Source organism: Trachypithecus francoisi, unplaced genomic scaffold (assembly GCF_009764315.1).
Source record: "Trachypithecus francoisi isolate TF-2019V2 unplaced genomic scaffold, Tfra_2.0 Lachesis_group6, whole genome shotgun sequence".
Lineage (NCBI taxonomy): Eukaryota > Metazoa > Chordata > Mammalia > Primates > Cercopithecidae > Trachypithecus > Trachypithecus francoisi.
This window is the reverse complement of record NW_022681471.1, coordinates 1,928,493-1,944,286: the sequence shown is the minus strand read 5'-3', so window position 1 is coordinate 1,944,286 and position 15,794 is coordinate 1,928,493. Positions and strand designations below refer to the sequence as shown.

Genomic DNA, 15,794 nt, shown 5'->3' with positions numbered 1-15,794 from the left:
AGAAACAGAGAGCCAAATCATGAGTGAACTCCCACTCACAATTGCTTCAGAGAATAAAATACCTAGTAATCCAACTTACAAGGGATGTGAAGGACCTCTTCAAGGAAAACTACAAACCACAGCTCAACTAAATAAAATAGGACACAAACAAATTGAAGAACATTCCATGCTCATGGATAGGAAGAATCAATATCGTGAACACGGCCATACTGCACAAGGTAATTTATAGATTCAATGCCATCCCCATCAAGCTGCCAATGACTTTCTTCACAGAATTGGAAAAAATTACTTTAAAGTTCATATGGAACCAAAAAAGAGCCCACATTGCCAAGTCAATCCTAAGCCAAAAGAACAAAACTGGAGGCATCACGCTACCTGACTTCAAACTATACTACAAAGCTACAGTAACCAAAACAGCATGGTACTGGTACCAAGACAGAGATATAGCCCAATAGAACAGAACAGAGCCCTCAGAAATAATACCACACATCTACAGCCATCTGATATTTGACAAACCTGACAAAAACAAGAAATGGGGAAAGGATTCCCTATTTAATAAATGATGCTGGGAAAACTGGCTAGCTGTATGTAGAAAGCTGAAACTTGATCCCTTTCTTACACCTTATACAAAAATTAATTCAAAATTGATGAAAGACTTAAATATTAGACCTAAAACCTTAAAAACCCTAGAAGAAAACTAGGCAATACCATTCAGGACATAGGCATGGGGACCGACTTCATGTCTAGAACACCAAATCAATAGTAACAAAAGCCAAAATTGACAAATGGGATCTAATTAAACTAAAGAGCTTCTGCACAGCAAAAGAAACTACCTCAGAGTGAAGAGGCAACCTACAGAATGGAAAAAAATTTTGCAATCTAATCATCTGACAAAGGGCTAATATCCAGAATCTACAAAGAACTCAAACAAATTTACAAGAAAAAAAAAAAAAACAACCCCATCAAAAGTGGGTGAAGGATATGAACAAACACTTCTCAAAAGAAGACATTTATGCAACCAACAAACACATGAAAAAATGCTCATCATCACTGGCCATCAGAGAAATGCAAATCAAAACCACAATGAGATACCATCTCACATCAGTTAGAATGGCGATCATTAAAAACTCAGGAAACAATAGGTGCTGGAGAGGTTGTGGAGAAATAGGAAAACTTTTACACTGTTGGTGGGACTGTAAACTAGTTCAACCATTGTGGAAGACAGTGTGGTGATTCCTCAAGAATCTAGAACTAGAAATACCATTTGACCCAGCCATCCCATTACTGGGTATATACCCAAAGGATTATAAATCATGCTGCTATAAAGACACGTGCACACGTATATTGATTGAGGCACTATTCACAATAGCAAAGACTTGGAACCAACTCAAATGTCTATCAATGATAGACTAGATTAAGAAAATGTGGCACATAGACACCATGGAATACCATGCAGCCATAAAAAAGGATGAGTTCATGTCCTTTGTAGGGACATGGGTGAAGCTGGAAATCATCATTCTCAGTAAACTGTCACAAGAACAAAAAACAAACACCACATGTTCTCACTCATAGGTGGGAATTGAACAATGAGAGCACTTGGACACAGGAAGGGGAACATCACACACCAGGGCCTGTTGTGGGTGGAAGATGGGGGAGGGATAGCATTAGGAGATATACCTAATGTAAATGACTAGTTAATGGGTGCAGTACACCAACATGGCACATGTATACGTATGTAACAAACCTGCACGTTGTGCGCATGTACCCTAGAACTTAAAGTATTAAAAAAAAAAGAAAAAAAAAACTATTCTAAAATCATAAGCAGTATAGAAACAGAGGGAAGGCTGCTTTGGGCTGAGGCCTTCAGCTGGCCAGTCCCTGGACTAGATGGCCCCTAAGGGAACTCCTAGTTCTCACACTAAGGAGCCCAGGTAATCTTATGAAATACCTATTTTCTCAACCCCCTGGAAGGCCATCAGCTACAGAAGACAATCTTTATCAGGCCCACATGCCTATGGCAGAGTGCATGTTTAGTCCCTGCCTGTGGGCACAGTGGTTGGCACTGGGCTATGGGACCCCACCTGATAGAGCTTGGAGATTTGTTCCTATACAGTATAATACAGATTTTCAAATGGCTTGTCACTGCCACAGCCCTCAGACCGGGATTCTGTAGGATTCCCAGTGAGGTGGTGGCCATTGAATCAGAAAATTTTAAGTTGAAACCTTGGGAAAATGAAATATATCTCTTCCTAAAGGGGAAAAAATAGCCTGAGCACCTTTACTGCACGGAAACTGAATGAATTCCCTGAAAAATATCACCTTCTCTTCCTTATCACCTGCCTTCCTACCAACAAATGATTCAATGCTGCAGAGACTACAAAGCACTAGATAGGAAAATATATAATTCCCTGAGTAATTCTAAACCAGTCATGTTTTATTTCTTTTAGCTTACTTTATGAAGAAGAAGTGCCCTTTAAGGAGTCAAGAGGGCTAAGTTACTATTCTAGAAGAGAGACTACAGTAAGACTCTGCCTAATGAGGACATGCAAGCCCTCTCTAGGCTGTGTTATTATCCTCAAAGTCAACTGTGTCATTCATTTGGGCCATCAGAAACTTACTCTGATTGCCATGAACTCTGGGGTATTTGGAAAGACAATGATAATTTAAACCAGTAACCAGAGGACCCCAAACTCATTGGACCAGAAGTTATAGCTCTGTTTTAGTTAATAGCTTAAAACCTGAGCGTAATAGCCTCCTCCCTCTCCTGTATGACAGAGGTAGCAACACTGGTTCTGTCTCCAACACCATTACAAGTCTAGTCTCTGAGTGTGGACTATAGAGAACAAGACTCCAGCTGCAAGGTAGAAGGTACAGGAAAGCTCATGGCAACTCCTAACTGGCAGATCATTCTCACGATTAAAGGTACTGAACAATAGAAAGGTATTGTTAGCTACCTATCAGAGAAAACATGTATGACCATATGTTAGGGATGTTGCCGTTTTCTCCACTAGGTGACACAGTGACATGGTGAAAGAGATAGCACTCTCAAGTACTTCCAATTGGAAGAGTACATCTGAGAATCAATCACCAGCATTGCAGCTAGCACTATAGATACCTTGAAGCTGGAATTTACCCAGTATCGAGTGCTGCTGTCTGCCAAGAGGAACATCATTTTGTAGTTCACAAAAAGGCACTGTGTAGGCTTGCAAGTTCTAAGAACAACTCAATGTGCCAACGGTTGTTTCTGAGCAAGGATTCTGGATCAACTAGGAGCCTATTATGCGCAGTCTTACATACAAACTTCAGAGCCAGATGTGTGTCGGAACAGCCTCCTGAGAGTGACAGGCCTAAAGACACGGTGCTCAAGGTGAGCACAACTTCCAGTGGGGGGTCACCCTTGGTTCATTTCTCTGGATCAGCAGGTAGATTCCCACGTATGAGAGTCAGAACATTGGGGCCATTCGTTTTTTTCTGAACTCTCACTTGGTACTGTCTGGATGTTTCCTCTTGCGACTGACTTTCAAATTTCTGGGATATCTTAAGCACTCCAAGAGGATCTAAGAAAACCCAAGACAGACCTGATGAGTTTAGGCCATTTCTAGATGAGTAAACCAAAGCTCCGAAACTTTCCAAACTCCTTAATAGTCTTTGAATCTCTCCTTATTTGGTCAAGAGTTTCCAATGATGTGTAGGGCCTGATACCTCTGCCAGCCTTTGGGTTACCACCATAGCTTTTAAAAATTATTGTACAACAAAATTCCTCTGACAATAATAATAACAATATCAATAGTAACTAAGATGAAAGTGATAGCTGGTAGCTATATTGGCTCCTAGGCAATTTGTATAATCTTTATTTTCTAATTCTAAAAATTGTCCAGAGTGGATATTATTATTACCCATTTTAACATATAGAAAATTGAGATTTAAAGGGTCTTATTTACTGGATAAAAAAAAATCCAATAGGAATTCCTGTATTTGAACTTAGGTCTTTTTGTTTCTCGAGACCTTGCTCATAAGTTCATGCTGACTCAACTAAGGGCTTCTTCCCACAACTTTCTATAATAATGTTTCAAGCCCTCTATTTTAACCTCTTCAAAATCACCTAAGCATTCCACTATGTAAATTGGCAAAGTTTTTGAAGTGTGATCTTATGATTTTATGGTTATGATTCACATGGGACCTGTCATGTCATAGTGCACTAGAATGTTTCAGTGCAAAGAGCCCTTGGAGGCCACTAAGCTCAGCTTGAACCTCAGAAAACCAAGGACAAAGATCCTCTTTTGGTCCATTCCATCTCATCCAAATTTCACTATCTGAACTTTTATAGGATCATCTCCTCAGGGCAAGAACTTGGGTTTTTGTTCAGTTTTATAGGTTATTCTATGTCTTAATACTAGAAATTATAGATCATAGTAAAAATAAAAACTTTTTTTTTTTTTTTTTTTTTTTTTTGAGGCGGAGTCTCGCTCTGTCGCCCGGACTGGAGTGCAGTGGCCAGATCTCAGCTCACTGCAAGCTCCGCCTCCTGGGTTTCCGCCATTCTCCTGCCTCAGCCTCCCAAGTAGCTGGGACTACAGGCGCCCGCCACCTCGCCCGGCTAGTTTTTGTATTTTTTTTAGTAGAGACGGGGTTTCACCGTATTAGCCAGGATGGTCTCGATCTCCTGACCTCGTGATCCGCCCGTCTCGGCCTCCCAAAGTGCTGGGATTACAGGCTTGAGCCACCGCGCCCGGCCAATAAAAACATTTTTACACCAAGATGAACATTGTGGTTGACTAGACCCTGAACAAACAACAGGGTTCTGTTTTCACCTAATTGAAAAGTTGAAGAACAATGTCTGTTTTTTTGTTTTGTTTTGTTTTGTTTGTTTTGTTTTTAAGATCACACACACAAGCATACATTTATATGAGCAATTTTTTTAACATTTTTTTGATAGCCAATGTGTGATGAATTGTCTATGGAATTATAACCTCATGAAAAGAGATCACCATTTTTCTGCTGAGACGACTTTAACTGCATTGGGTGTGAATGGTGCTGCTATAATAATTAAATCTAAAATCTTTCATAATCCTACGCTTTCCCTAGAGTAATGTTCAGCATTAGCCAAGGATGAAAATGCAAACAAGTACATGTATATTCAATAATAAAGCTTAATAGGTCAGGGAAGAAGTGGAATGAAATGAATGCCTAGTGCCTCCAGAGATAACTAATAGTAATTTGCCTTCCTAGTTACTTCCTTGACTTGTGTTTACTGGGACTTAAATATATGCATCAGATTTTCCTTTATTAACAACCAAATCCATACCAAGCTTGTTGCATGGTGGGGGCGGGGTGGGGGAGGTTGTTTAATGTCAATCACTGTGTAGATTGGCTGCCTATTTCCAGAATTGTACGTTGGAGTGCATTTCATCTCCATGTTAAAAATAATATAATGTTGATTGGAGAGTAAAATAACTGCTGAGTTCAGAACTCTGTGCTCTGACTCTGGATGTGCTACTTCTACCTGAAGGAGAGAAACCTGAAGACCACAAGCACATTTCTACATCTGGTCTTGAGATGCCCTTAGACATTTCCCAAGTCATCATGGATTACCTTCAGACTGTTCAGAAAATTAAAAGGAGAGGAGCAAAGGCACACAGAAACTTCTGCTTCTGATTACTTGTTAATAGTATTAATGAAGTTCATTATTTCCAACTGAGATATCTTTCCAAACTAATGGTGCCCCGCATTATTAGTTTTGTGCTTTCATAAAGCACTTTCACATGCATTAGCTCCTGTTATGCTCACCACCACCCTCCTGTGACAGAACCAAAGTATTATCCCATTGAAGAGATGAGGGGCACAGATGAACCTCAGAGCTGGTAAATTACCCCAGATATTGGGGTTTATGATTAGCCAGCAATTGAATCCCAATGTCTTGACTCCATGCTAATATGTTTTGTGAGGTTTTTGTTGTTGCTGTCAATTTTATTGAATATACCATCTTTTATAAGTTGCACCCTCTAGGAAAACCTTGTCTACTCCCAATTCTGTCTGGAGATGATCTAGGTTCCATGTTTGCCTCCTTGATTTCTAGCTGTCTGTTCACAAGCAAGCCCCTTAATCTCTCTAAACCTCAGAGTCTCCATCTGAAAAGTGCAGCTGTAACACCAACTCCTTCATAGAAGTATTGTGAGGACCAAGTTCCATGCTGTTGGTCAAATACTTAGGACTTCCTCTGTCTCTGAAAATTGACCCTCTAAATGCAGGAATTATTTACCATTTCTTTTGCTGACTACTTGAATATAGATTAACACATAGACATTCCCTAGCTGTATCGAGATACACACACACACATACACACACACACACACACACACACACACGGGAAGTAAAGCCATTTATAATAACAAGCATAGGTAGTTTTTAAATATTTAAGTTCTATAGCTTATGAGAATGATATAGTCTTCATCTCCCACAATGTGTTGTAAAGAATTATTTGTTCAGTCATGAGCCTGCAACTGCAAAAGAAATACCAAGATACACTTTTTCTCCTTCTCTAAGATCTTCAAAACATCCATTAGTCTCTGAAGGACAGTCATAAATCCTGCAAATTTAGTTTATCTGAAAGCTACTCTAACAGTTGTCCTTCCCACCAATCATCCTTTATATCAGTCTTTGGTTTGCAGACCTCAGTGTAAACATTCTAGTGTTATGTGACTGAGCATGAAAGTGGGGGAGCTGTGCTTTTCTTGGAGAGTTATTGGATATCCACTCTGCCCTGACTCTCTTTTCAATACTTGAACATAACCTCTGAAGTAACTTTCCCCCTATTTATCAAATTAGAAGCTTCCTTTTCCCTTCTGGCTTCTCTTCTGGAAAAGCACCCAAGTGGGATTACAGAGATGGAAATTTCAGGAGTGGCTCTAGCACTAACGATTAATAACTGTGTGAGCTTGAGCAAAGCAATTCACCTCTCTGAATCTTTCCTTCCTTGTCTGCAAAATGATCCCAGTAGACTCTATCATTTGTGGGAAGATGCTGTGAAGCACAGTGAGGTGAAAATGCTGCACCCCCTGCCCTCATGGGAAATACGGACTAGTGGGGAGAGATTCAGTGGAAAGCTGTGCTGTGATCCAGATGGAGCTAAGGGTTGGGCAGAGGAAAAAAATATTCTTCCTGAGATGGGAGTTCTTTCTAGAAAGCTTTTGTAGAGGAAGTGGGATCATTGGGCTACAAAGGATACATGGGATTTCTAGAGTTGAGAAAGAGATTTCTAGACCTGGAACTAACTGAGCCTGATGCAGAGCCTAGATGCAAGAAAAAGCAATATATGCATAGGAAATGGTCATTGGTCCAGAGAGGCTGAGACTGTCCCCTCTTGAAGCCTAAGGATGAGGTATAAAGTTGTATTTAGTAAATAAAAATATGAACACCAATAGGTCTTTAAAGACAGTGTAGCTGGAATTTTAAGATAATAAGCTATTCTTCCTGCTGTAGCTCACACTTGGAGATAGAGAGGATGCCACTGGAATTAATATCTCTATGGAAACAAAAGGCTCTGTGACTCCATAAACAATTTTGAAAGTGCTAGTTCATCACCAAAATCCAGACCACTCGTTTTTCAGGTGCCTTGCCTTAGGAAAGAAAGATTTCTTATCCACATCATGGGCTTACATCTCTCAGATCAAATTTTACAGGAAGAGATCGGTCATATATCAGAAGGTTAATGACTAGCCATTTCTCTCCCAGCTCTTTTGTGGCCACCTAGCTACCCAGCAGCAGAGGGCACTGAAAGAGAGTCCAGGTTCACTGTGCCTTTTACCTCCGTCATCCAGAGAGACCCAGCAGGCTTTGACAACAGCCTCTAGAGCTAGGGACTGTGATCATGGCCCTCTTCTTTCATGGGAGACTCCGAGCACCTTGTCGTGTAGAGATCCAATGCCACATCCCACATACACAGTGATTGATCAGTACATTTATTGCACTTTTAGTAGCAAAAACGTATAGAATCCAGTCATCTCTGGAGATCCTGAAATAGTATTTTCCCCTTGATTTAGGGGAAGGTAGAGAGGAAAGATATGTGCAAAGTATGACATAAATATAAGAGCTCAAATATCTAATTAGGTGAAACGATCTTAGTTCCCTCTACACATTTGAAGGATTTGCAGCTGTCAGATTGTAGCTCCAATACTTTATTCTCATTGCAAGATGTATCTGAGGATGATTTAGAAAATATGTTTTCTAACTCAAACACCACTCTGATCTCTTTGTAGGATGCTTGAGGATGACCTGAAGCTGAGCAGTGATGAAGATGACCTTGAGCCTGTGAAGACCTTGACCACTCAGTGCACTGCCACTGAGCTCTACCAGGTAAGAAGAGCTTGGGGCTTTGTTTTGGGACTAAGTGGGGAGCAGGAGGAACTGGAATGGCTTTGACATGCTTTGACATGCACAAACTTCCCCATGCTTTATCTCTGGGCTTTGGAGAGAGGGAAAGAAACAAAGATGAGCATAGTGTTCTGGAACAAGTCAAATCAGCTCAAACTTTCATTAAAGCTATAGTAAGGAGATGCAGAGCTCTTTAAAACTGCTTTCAACCCCCTCCAATCTCTCTCTCTGTTCCATACACAAATGCTGGTCAGTAGTAAGCAATAGAGATTGTCTTACCCTCTCTTGGACTACTTATTGTCCTGGGTGAGGTATAACTTTCGTTTGGTGACTCTGGTGTGAGGCTTGGAGCCCATACTCATTAATTTAGATATAAATGTGATGCTTCATTCACCTTTCCCAGATGTACCATTTCAGAATGCAGCTGAGAATCAATATGCAACATCTCGCCACTTAAATGAACCTTTAGGCAAAAGACATTTGGCAAAAACTTGCTGCTGCCCTTGTCTCCTTCTATTCCACACTTTAAGCATTTACAGTACTTTACCACCAAATGAGATGGCAGAAATGCGTGTTTTCAGCATTTCAATGAGACTGGACTTTATGATTTGAAAAGGCCAAGTATCATTTATGACTCATGAGAATGGCAACCTAGTATGTGGTGTCAATGATGCTTGCACATTTTCTCTTTGATGGAGAACTGTCTGGAATGTGAGGTCCTTCTGGGTGTGCTTATCACCTCAAATGAGGAATGCAGGATTGCCTTTCTTTAAATCCAGTACCTGACCAAGATCTTCCTACAGTGAAGTCTGCTACATTATAAAACAGACTGTTTAAAGGAATGCTTATGCACTGATATTTCAAGAGAGTTAACAAATATGGAATTCCATGTTGATTAAACATTTCATGAGGAAGAGCCTGCAAAGAAAAGCTTAGGAAAAATTATCAAGGTTCAGGTACTCTATTCTCATCTACAGTTGTTTGCCACACTAGAACTCCTACCATTCTGGTATACTTTAAAAATCAAATCCATCTTCAAAGTTATGTGGCCAAAACTTTCATCTACTTTACTTTCTCCACTTTCTTGTGCTTGAATTTTAATAATATGTAAAAAATAATTGCATCTTTGCAAGTTTAGTGCTTTATCAAGAACAACCATAGGGTAAGTGCAGACTACACAGTGCTGGCCTAAGCCAATTTCACAACTGTTTCCCAGGGGCTTGGTGTACATTTGCTGAATGCAAGCTGTCTCCCTCCTACTTGAGTTGGGCTTCATAGCAAATGTAAAATGCACACTTAATTTCCAAAAATTGTCATTTCTGCCTCACACATTTAATACGCCAATGACAGGAGCATCATATTTGTAAGTAAAACAGAAGCAAAAACGAAAACATTCCAGATCATTGATTTTGACAGATAAAAAGTTGCTTTTTAATCGAAATGTTTAAAGCAGAATTCAATAATAATTGAAAGTAGATTTTGCACATTGACTTCCTCTTCATGTAATTATATGAATGTAATCTTTTTAACTTATAAAGTTATTTTCTGTATTTATCTTAAAATTGGCAAAGGGTCTGTTGGCCTGAATCATCTGGGTTTTAGGGTATATTCACTGACTTTTTGTAAGTGCTGAGACTCTCAGATGATCAGGATTGGTAGGTTGGAACCTTTTTATGGCATGCTGCCTCTAGTCATGATGTCTTCCTCAAAAAGGCCTAGATTCTCAGTGAAAATTGGATGGGGAGATTGAACTGGGGGCTCTAAGGTGAGGCAAAATGATAACTTATTCCCTCTAACTGAGTCCTAGGAGCAAGATGTAGGCACAAGGTTATAAACATTTGCAAATGAACCCTCCTTCTAGAGTCTGAAGATTAGTTACAAGACCTGGAAGGCTATAGACCAAAAGAGAATGCTTGTGCAGTAGTGGCAGCAGTAATACTAGCAATGTTTGCAGAGCTCTGCCTTTAGGATGCATAATGTCCTTTTGCAAAAGTAAATGGGTTGACATAATTTTCTCTTTTTTGTGGCAAAATTCACTTAATGTAAAATTAACCATTTTAAAGTGTTCAATTCTGTGACACTTAATACATTCACAAGGTTGTGCATCCATCCCAGTTCCAGAATTTTTCATCACTCCAAGTGGAAATTCCATACCCGTTAAACAGTTACTCCCCATTTCCCCCTCCCCCTAACCCCTTACAACTGCTAATCTACTTTTTGACTCTATGGATTTGTCTGTTTCATATAACTGGAATCCTATAACATGTGACCTTTTTTGTCTGGCTTCTTTCACTCACCATAATGTTTTCTTGATTCTTCGATGCCATGTATCAGTACTTCATTTTGTTTTATGGCTAAGTAGCATTCCATTGTATGAATAAACCACATTTTCTTTATCTACTCATCATTAGACGGACATTTTGATTGTTTCCAACTTTTGGCTACTGTGAGTAGTGCTACTGTGAAGATTTGTGTACAAGTTTCATATAGACATGTTTTCTTTCTGGTGTGTACCTAGGAGTGGAATTGATGAGTCACACGGTAATTCTACAGTTAACTTATAGAGGAATCACCAAAATCATTTTTAGATAATATAGTGCCATGTAGATAACATAGTACTGTTCACTTGTCTTTGAATTGGGACAGTCATACCTCCAGCATCATCATAAGGAGGAGTATTGAGATTACCGTTTTTAGAACCACTCTTGCTCTGTGCCAGGCACAAGCTAGGTGTGGTGTCTCATTTGAACCTTACAGCAAACCTTAGCAGTAGGGTTGGGCCTCTTAGCTGAGCAAAAAAATTGCAGAGTCACTCCATTTGTGGCAGAATGATTGGGGAGAAAGCATACAGACAAATGCATTAGTCCATAAAACTGTACTCAAGGGCCCAGACAACACTGCTGGTTTCAGCTGACATAATAGAAATGGCTCAGAACTCAGTGGCTGCATTCATGCAGACATAGTCCAATAAAAAAGCCATTTACTTTCTGGAGACGTCCCCAAATCATCTCATCCATAGTCATCACACCTTGACTCATTTGACGAAACTCAGATTATCCAGGTGTAGTGAATATACAGCAATCTTTTTCAAACAGTGCCTAAGAGCTTATACTGTGGGCTTAGAGCATAAACATCCCCAAGAGAATACGTTTCAAATACATGCATGAAAATGAAATACAGGATCAAGTTGTGTCGGCTTCTAAACTGGCATTTGGGTACTGAGTATCTTACGATCAAAACAGCCTCCCCTTTTTTGCCACTTCCACCTTCTACAGCAGTATTAGCCATGCTGAGCCAGGTGACAGGTCGTGTGCATAAACACTAGCAGAGCAAGTAGAGTATGTTCAAATGCTAAATATTATTCCCTCAAATGGGAAAATGGAACATGAGTCCAGAATGGGGGAATTATAATATATAAATTAAAGATACCAAATGGTCAGCCATAGAGACTCATGATCATAAGAAAACTTTTTTAACAGAAGATTTTACCCTTGAATGACTCTTTAAAGTAAGCGATATATAATCATACATGTGCATGGCTTCAATGAAGAAGCGATAGTGATTGCAGCCTGAAAATACCTGTTAAAACTTTGTATTTTCTCTCTAGTCCTCTACTGCATTTGACTTTCTTGGTTGGGACTATTTGGACAGCAGACATATCCATGCTGTGTTCTAAGGTGGTGGGACAATGCTGGGACAGTGTAGGAGAGTATGTGAGATTATAGCTATATAGTCACACAGACATGGCTTTGAATTCTAGCTCTGCCACACTCAAACTGGTTGACCTTGGGCAAAGATCTAAGTACCTATAAAATAGAGGTAAAAATAGGACCTTCTTCATTGGGTCATACTGGGGATTCAATGATTAGGTGAATCAATACAGGCGAAAGCACGTGACACTATGCTTAGCACATGGTAATTACTCACCACTTTACGTGATAATAATCATCATCATTATGAGTGCTACTAATGATCTAAAAAGCTTCATATTCTTTGAGATGCTACATATATTTACTTTCCCTTTTCTTGTAAGGAATGGGATGTTAAAGACAGCTGCTGGATTATCTATCCTGTATATGGCAAACTTGAATGAAAATGTTCTGTCATCCTAAAGTTGATTAGCTGTGTGCCTGGCCATGAGTAATTTTAATGTAGATATTAAGAACATAATTTTTGGAATAAGGAAGCCTGGGGTTTAATCCCAGGCCTCAAATACTAGCTATATTGCATGGGAAGGTTGTTTAACATCTCTAAATCTCAGATCTTTTACCAGTAGACTGGAATAAACCAGCCTTGTCTGACTCATAGGAGTATTGTAAGGATCAAGTGAAGACAGTGTATAAGAAAATGCTTTGAACTACACAATAAGTGGTTACTCTTCCTTGTGGTCCTTTTAAACATTAACTGGCAGCCCTCTCTTTAGGATCCATAGGGAAATAGACACAGCCCTTCATTTTGGCCTAGGTATCCATAGGGATCTGCTAGGAACTGCGTTGCATGTCTTAACTGGCCCCCAAAGGCAGCCATTGGATATGAATGACCTTAACTTTCCTCTAAGCCCTGACAACTTTTAAACTAGAGATCCCAGGAAGAAAGGTTAGGTTGCCAATGATCTGCACCAAGTCCTCCAGGAAATTATGTGTCTCTAAAAGAGTTTTTCTTCCAAGGATTGGCATGGGTGGAGAGTTGATTCATACCCTTCTATTGCAGTTCTTAACTTCTCTTTCTGAGCTCATGTTATGCCCTAAAGAAAGGCTTGAAGGCTCTTCTAGGATGCTGTACTCATCTTGGCTCTCTCTCAGGAGCTATCCCTGAATGGGAGATAAATAACTATTTGAAGTTGACATTGGACTTTGCAAACATCCAGAACAGTGTTGGAATTAGACGTAGTGCTATGTACTTAGTGTCTGAATAAACATATGTGGTGCCATGTATTTTTTAAGTTTGATATCAATGGCATGGTTGAGATTTGGGGGCCACATGGTGTCCATTACCCGACTGACTGCATTTTTTACTTCTCAGCTGCCATCATAGATGGCATCATAGATATAAAATCCAGCCCTGGCCTTCCCCATGAAACACTTATTGAATTGCCATTTTCAAGTCAGTCCTCCAGGGCAGGCAGAGATGGCCACTGGGGTTTGGGTAGGGAGTGGCCTGACCCAGGAGGACAGATGTTTTGGGAGTGGGAATATGTTATGTTCTCTGTATTTCTGTATGCCCCTGCCTCATACCACTAAACCTCTGGTTTTTCTTTTTTGTCAGTTTTTCTTTTCATTTTTCTCGGGGTTAAAGGAACCCCTGAAAATTAGGAGTTAAACCTGGAATCAATTTTCATTTACAGCTGAGAAGCAGTTATTGATGCTCTGCTTGCAGTTCAATAAAAGATCTAAAGATATAGACCTTGTGCTTCTCTTTCAATATAAGTAGCCTAATCAGTCTCAATTTTTTTTTTTAACAAAGAAATTGTATCGACAGGTTTATTAAAATCACTGTCTTTAAAGTTTTAAACTATCGGCAATTTGACTTATTCCAAAGGCTTCTAGAATATGTGGCAGGCAAACTGCAAAGCTCCCTCCAGCACATGCTCTTAGAGCCAGGTAAACATCTGCTTAATGTTTAATTGAGTGATATTATGATGTCTGATTTCCACAGCCCTAAACATGTAGTCTGGTGTCCACAGGTAGCAGGTTGGCTTGTGATGACTGGGTTCTGAAACCTATTTAGATCTGGGCCTGGCTGTCCCATGCCGCAGTTATCTCACATTGGCATTAGAAGCAGCAGACTTTAGAAATCTAAAAGCCATGAAAGAGATGGGTCTTGTTAGAAATTTCCTTTAGGGCATTACAACATTAATGACATCTTATTAATATGAATTAGATTAAAATATTAGATGACTTCATTTAGCACAGTTAGTAAGTTCAGAAAACATTTGATATGACTGAAAATGTTCAATTAGTGACCAGGTTCACTAAAAGACTCTACATAAAGCTTGGAGTAGTATGCTAGTGCTTTAAAAACAGAACTGAACCATTAAAATTTTATTTGAACACGAAACATTCTAATGTGTTGTGTCTGGGCACATGATCATGAGTAGATCCAGTGTACCCAATTTTATTTAACCCCATCTTATTTCTTTTTCTGCCAAAGAAGTACCCTGGTATTCTGTGAAATATTCACTTAATTGAAAGCATATTAATTACTGGAGATGTATGGACTTTCCAACTAGACACTAGTCGCAGAGTTGCACCTTAAGCATATGAGCATTTACAGAAAACAATAATCTTCTTAGATCTTCCTCTCCACTTCATAGTTTTGTTTGTTTGTTTGTTTGTTTGTTTGTTTAATCTTCAGATTACTAATTACCTAACACAAAAAAAGTTACTTTTAATCCAGTTTCTTGATTTTGGTCTTATATTTGATCCATTTTGATTTGTTTGTTGTTTGGTGGTGGTTATGGTTATGGTGGTTGTTCTTGTTGAGTGAGCTTACTGACCTGGTTGCTATTTGAGAATTTCAAATGAAATTATTACATAGCCACTGAAGACCCGAACATTCTGGCAGCTTTGGGATGTGTTCCTGATACCTGTGATGCACACCACTGAACTTTCAGAACCTAGTAGCCACATTAAATTGAAAGCCCGCATTTATGTTTTAAGTTTGCTAATGAAAAAGATGCAATAAATTTTACTCCTGCTATCATCTAGCTCTTTTGAAGTTGGTGTGCTGTAGAGAATATATTAGTTGTGACAACAGATACTCTTCCCTGCTGTAATCAGTCCTATTTTGTAGCCACAGTTCTCCCTCATCATACTGAACAAGTTGTTACCTCCCCGAGGTTTCTCTGCATTTCCATTTACTTTGTTATCAGCAGAAAGGCTGGGGAAAGCCTCTTTGGTAATGACATCGATACGACACACACAGCAAGAGAGGTCAGCCTGTCAGAGCTCTAGAAAGAGCAGATGGATTAGGATGAAACTGGGTGCAAAATAACTTTGATAGAGTCTTTTAATGTAAACAGTTTATCTGTCATTGCCTTTCATTGAAATCCCTCACAGAATGATAGCATTTGGGCCGTTAAGGTTACAGAATGTAGCTGAATAAAATCTATACATTGTCATACTCAAACTCTCCACCAATTAGAGAATGAGAGGACATTTTAATTTATTCATTGAAGCCGGGCGCGGTGGCTCAAGCCTGTAATCCCAGCACTTTGGGAGGCCGAGACGGGCGGATCACGAGGTCAGGAGATCGAGACCATCCTGGCTAACAGGGTGAAACCCCGTCTCTACTAAAAAAATACAAAAAACTAGCCGGGCGAGGTGGCGGGCGCCTGTAGTCCCAGCTACTCGGGAGACTGAGGCAGGAGAATGGCATAAACCCGGGAGGTAGAGCTTGCAGTGAGCCGAGATCCGGCCACTGCA

General features: G+C 39.7%; 1 protein-coding gene across 1 annotated transcript in view; it reads left to right on the top strand.

The window, feature by feature from the left end:
- The window catches only part of AFF2 (AF4/FMR2 family member 2), a 504,395-nt gene that overhangs the window by 389,402 nt on the left and 99,199 nt on the right, over nt 1-15,794 (top strand). Inside the window, exon 7 of the mRNA XM_033200831.1 lies at nt 8,256-8,352. Within this exon, the coding sequence (XP_033056722.1) occupies nt 8,256-8,352 (97 nt within the window). The remainder of the gene's footprint in view (nt 1-8,255; nt 8,353-15,794) is intronic.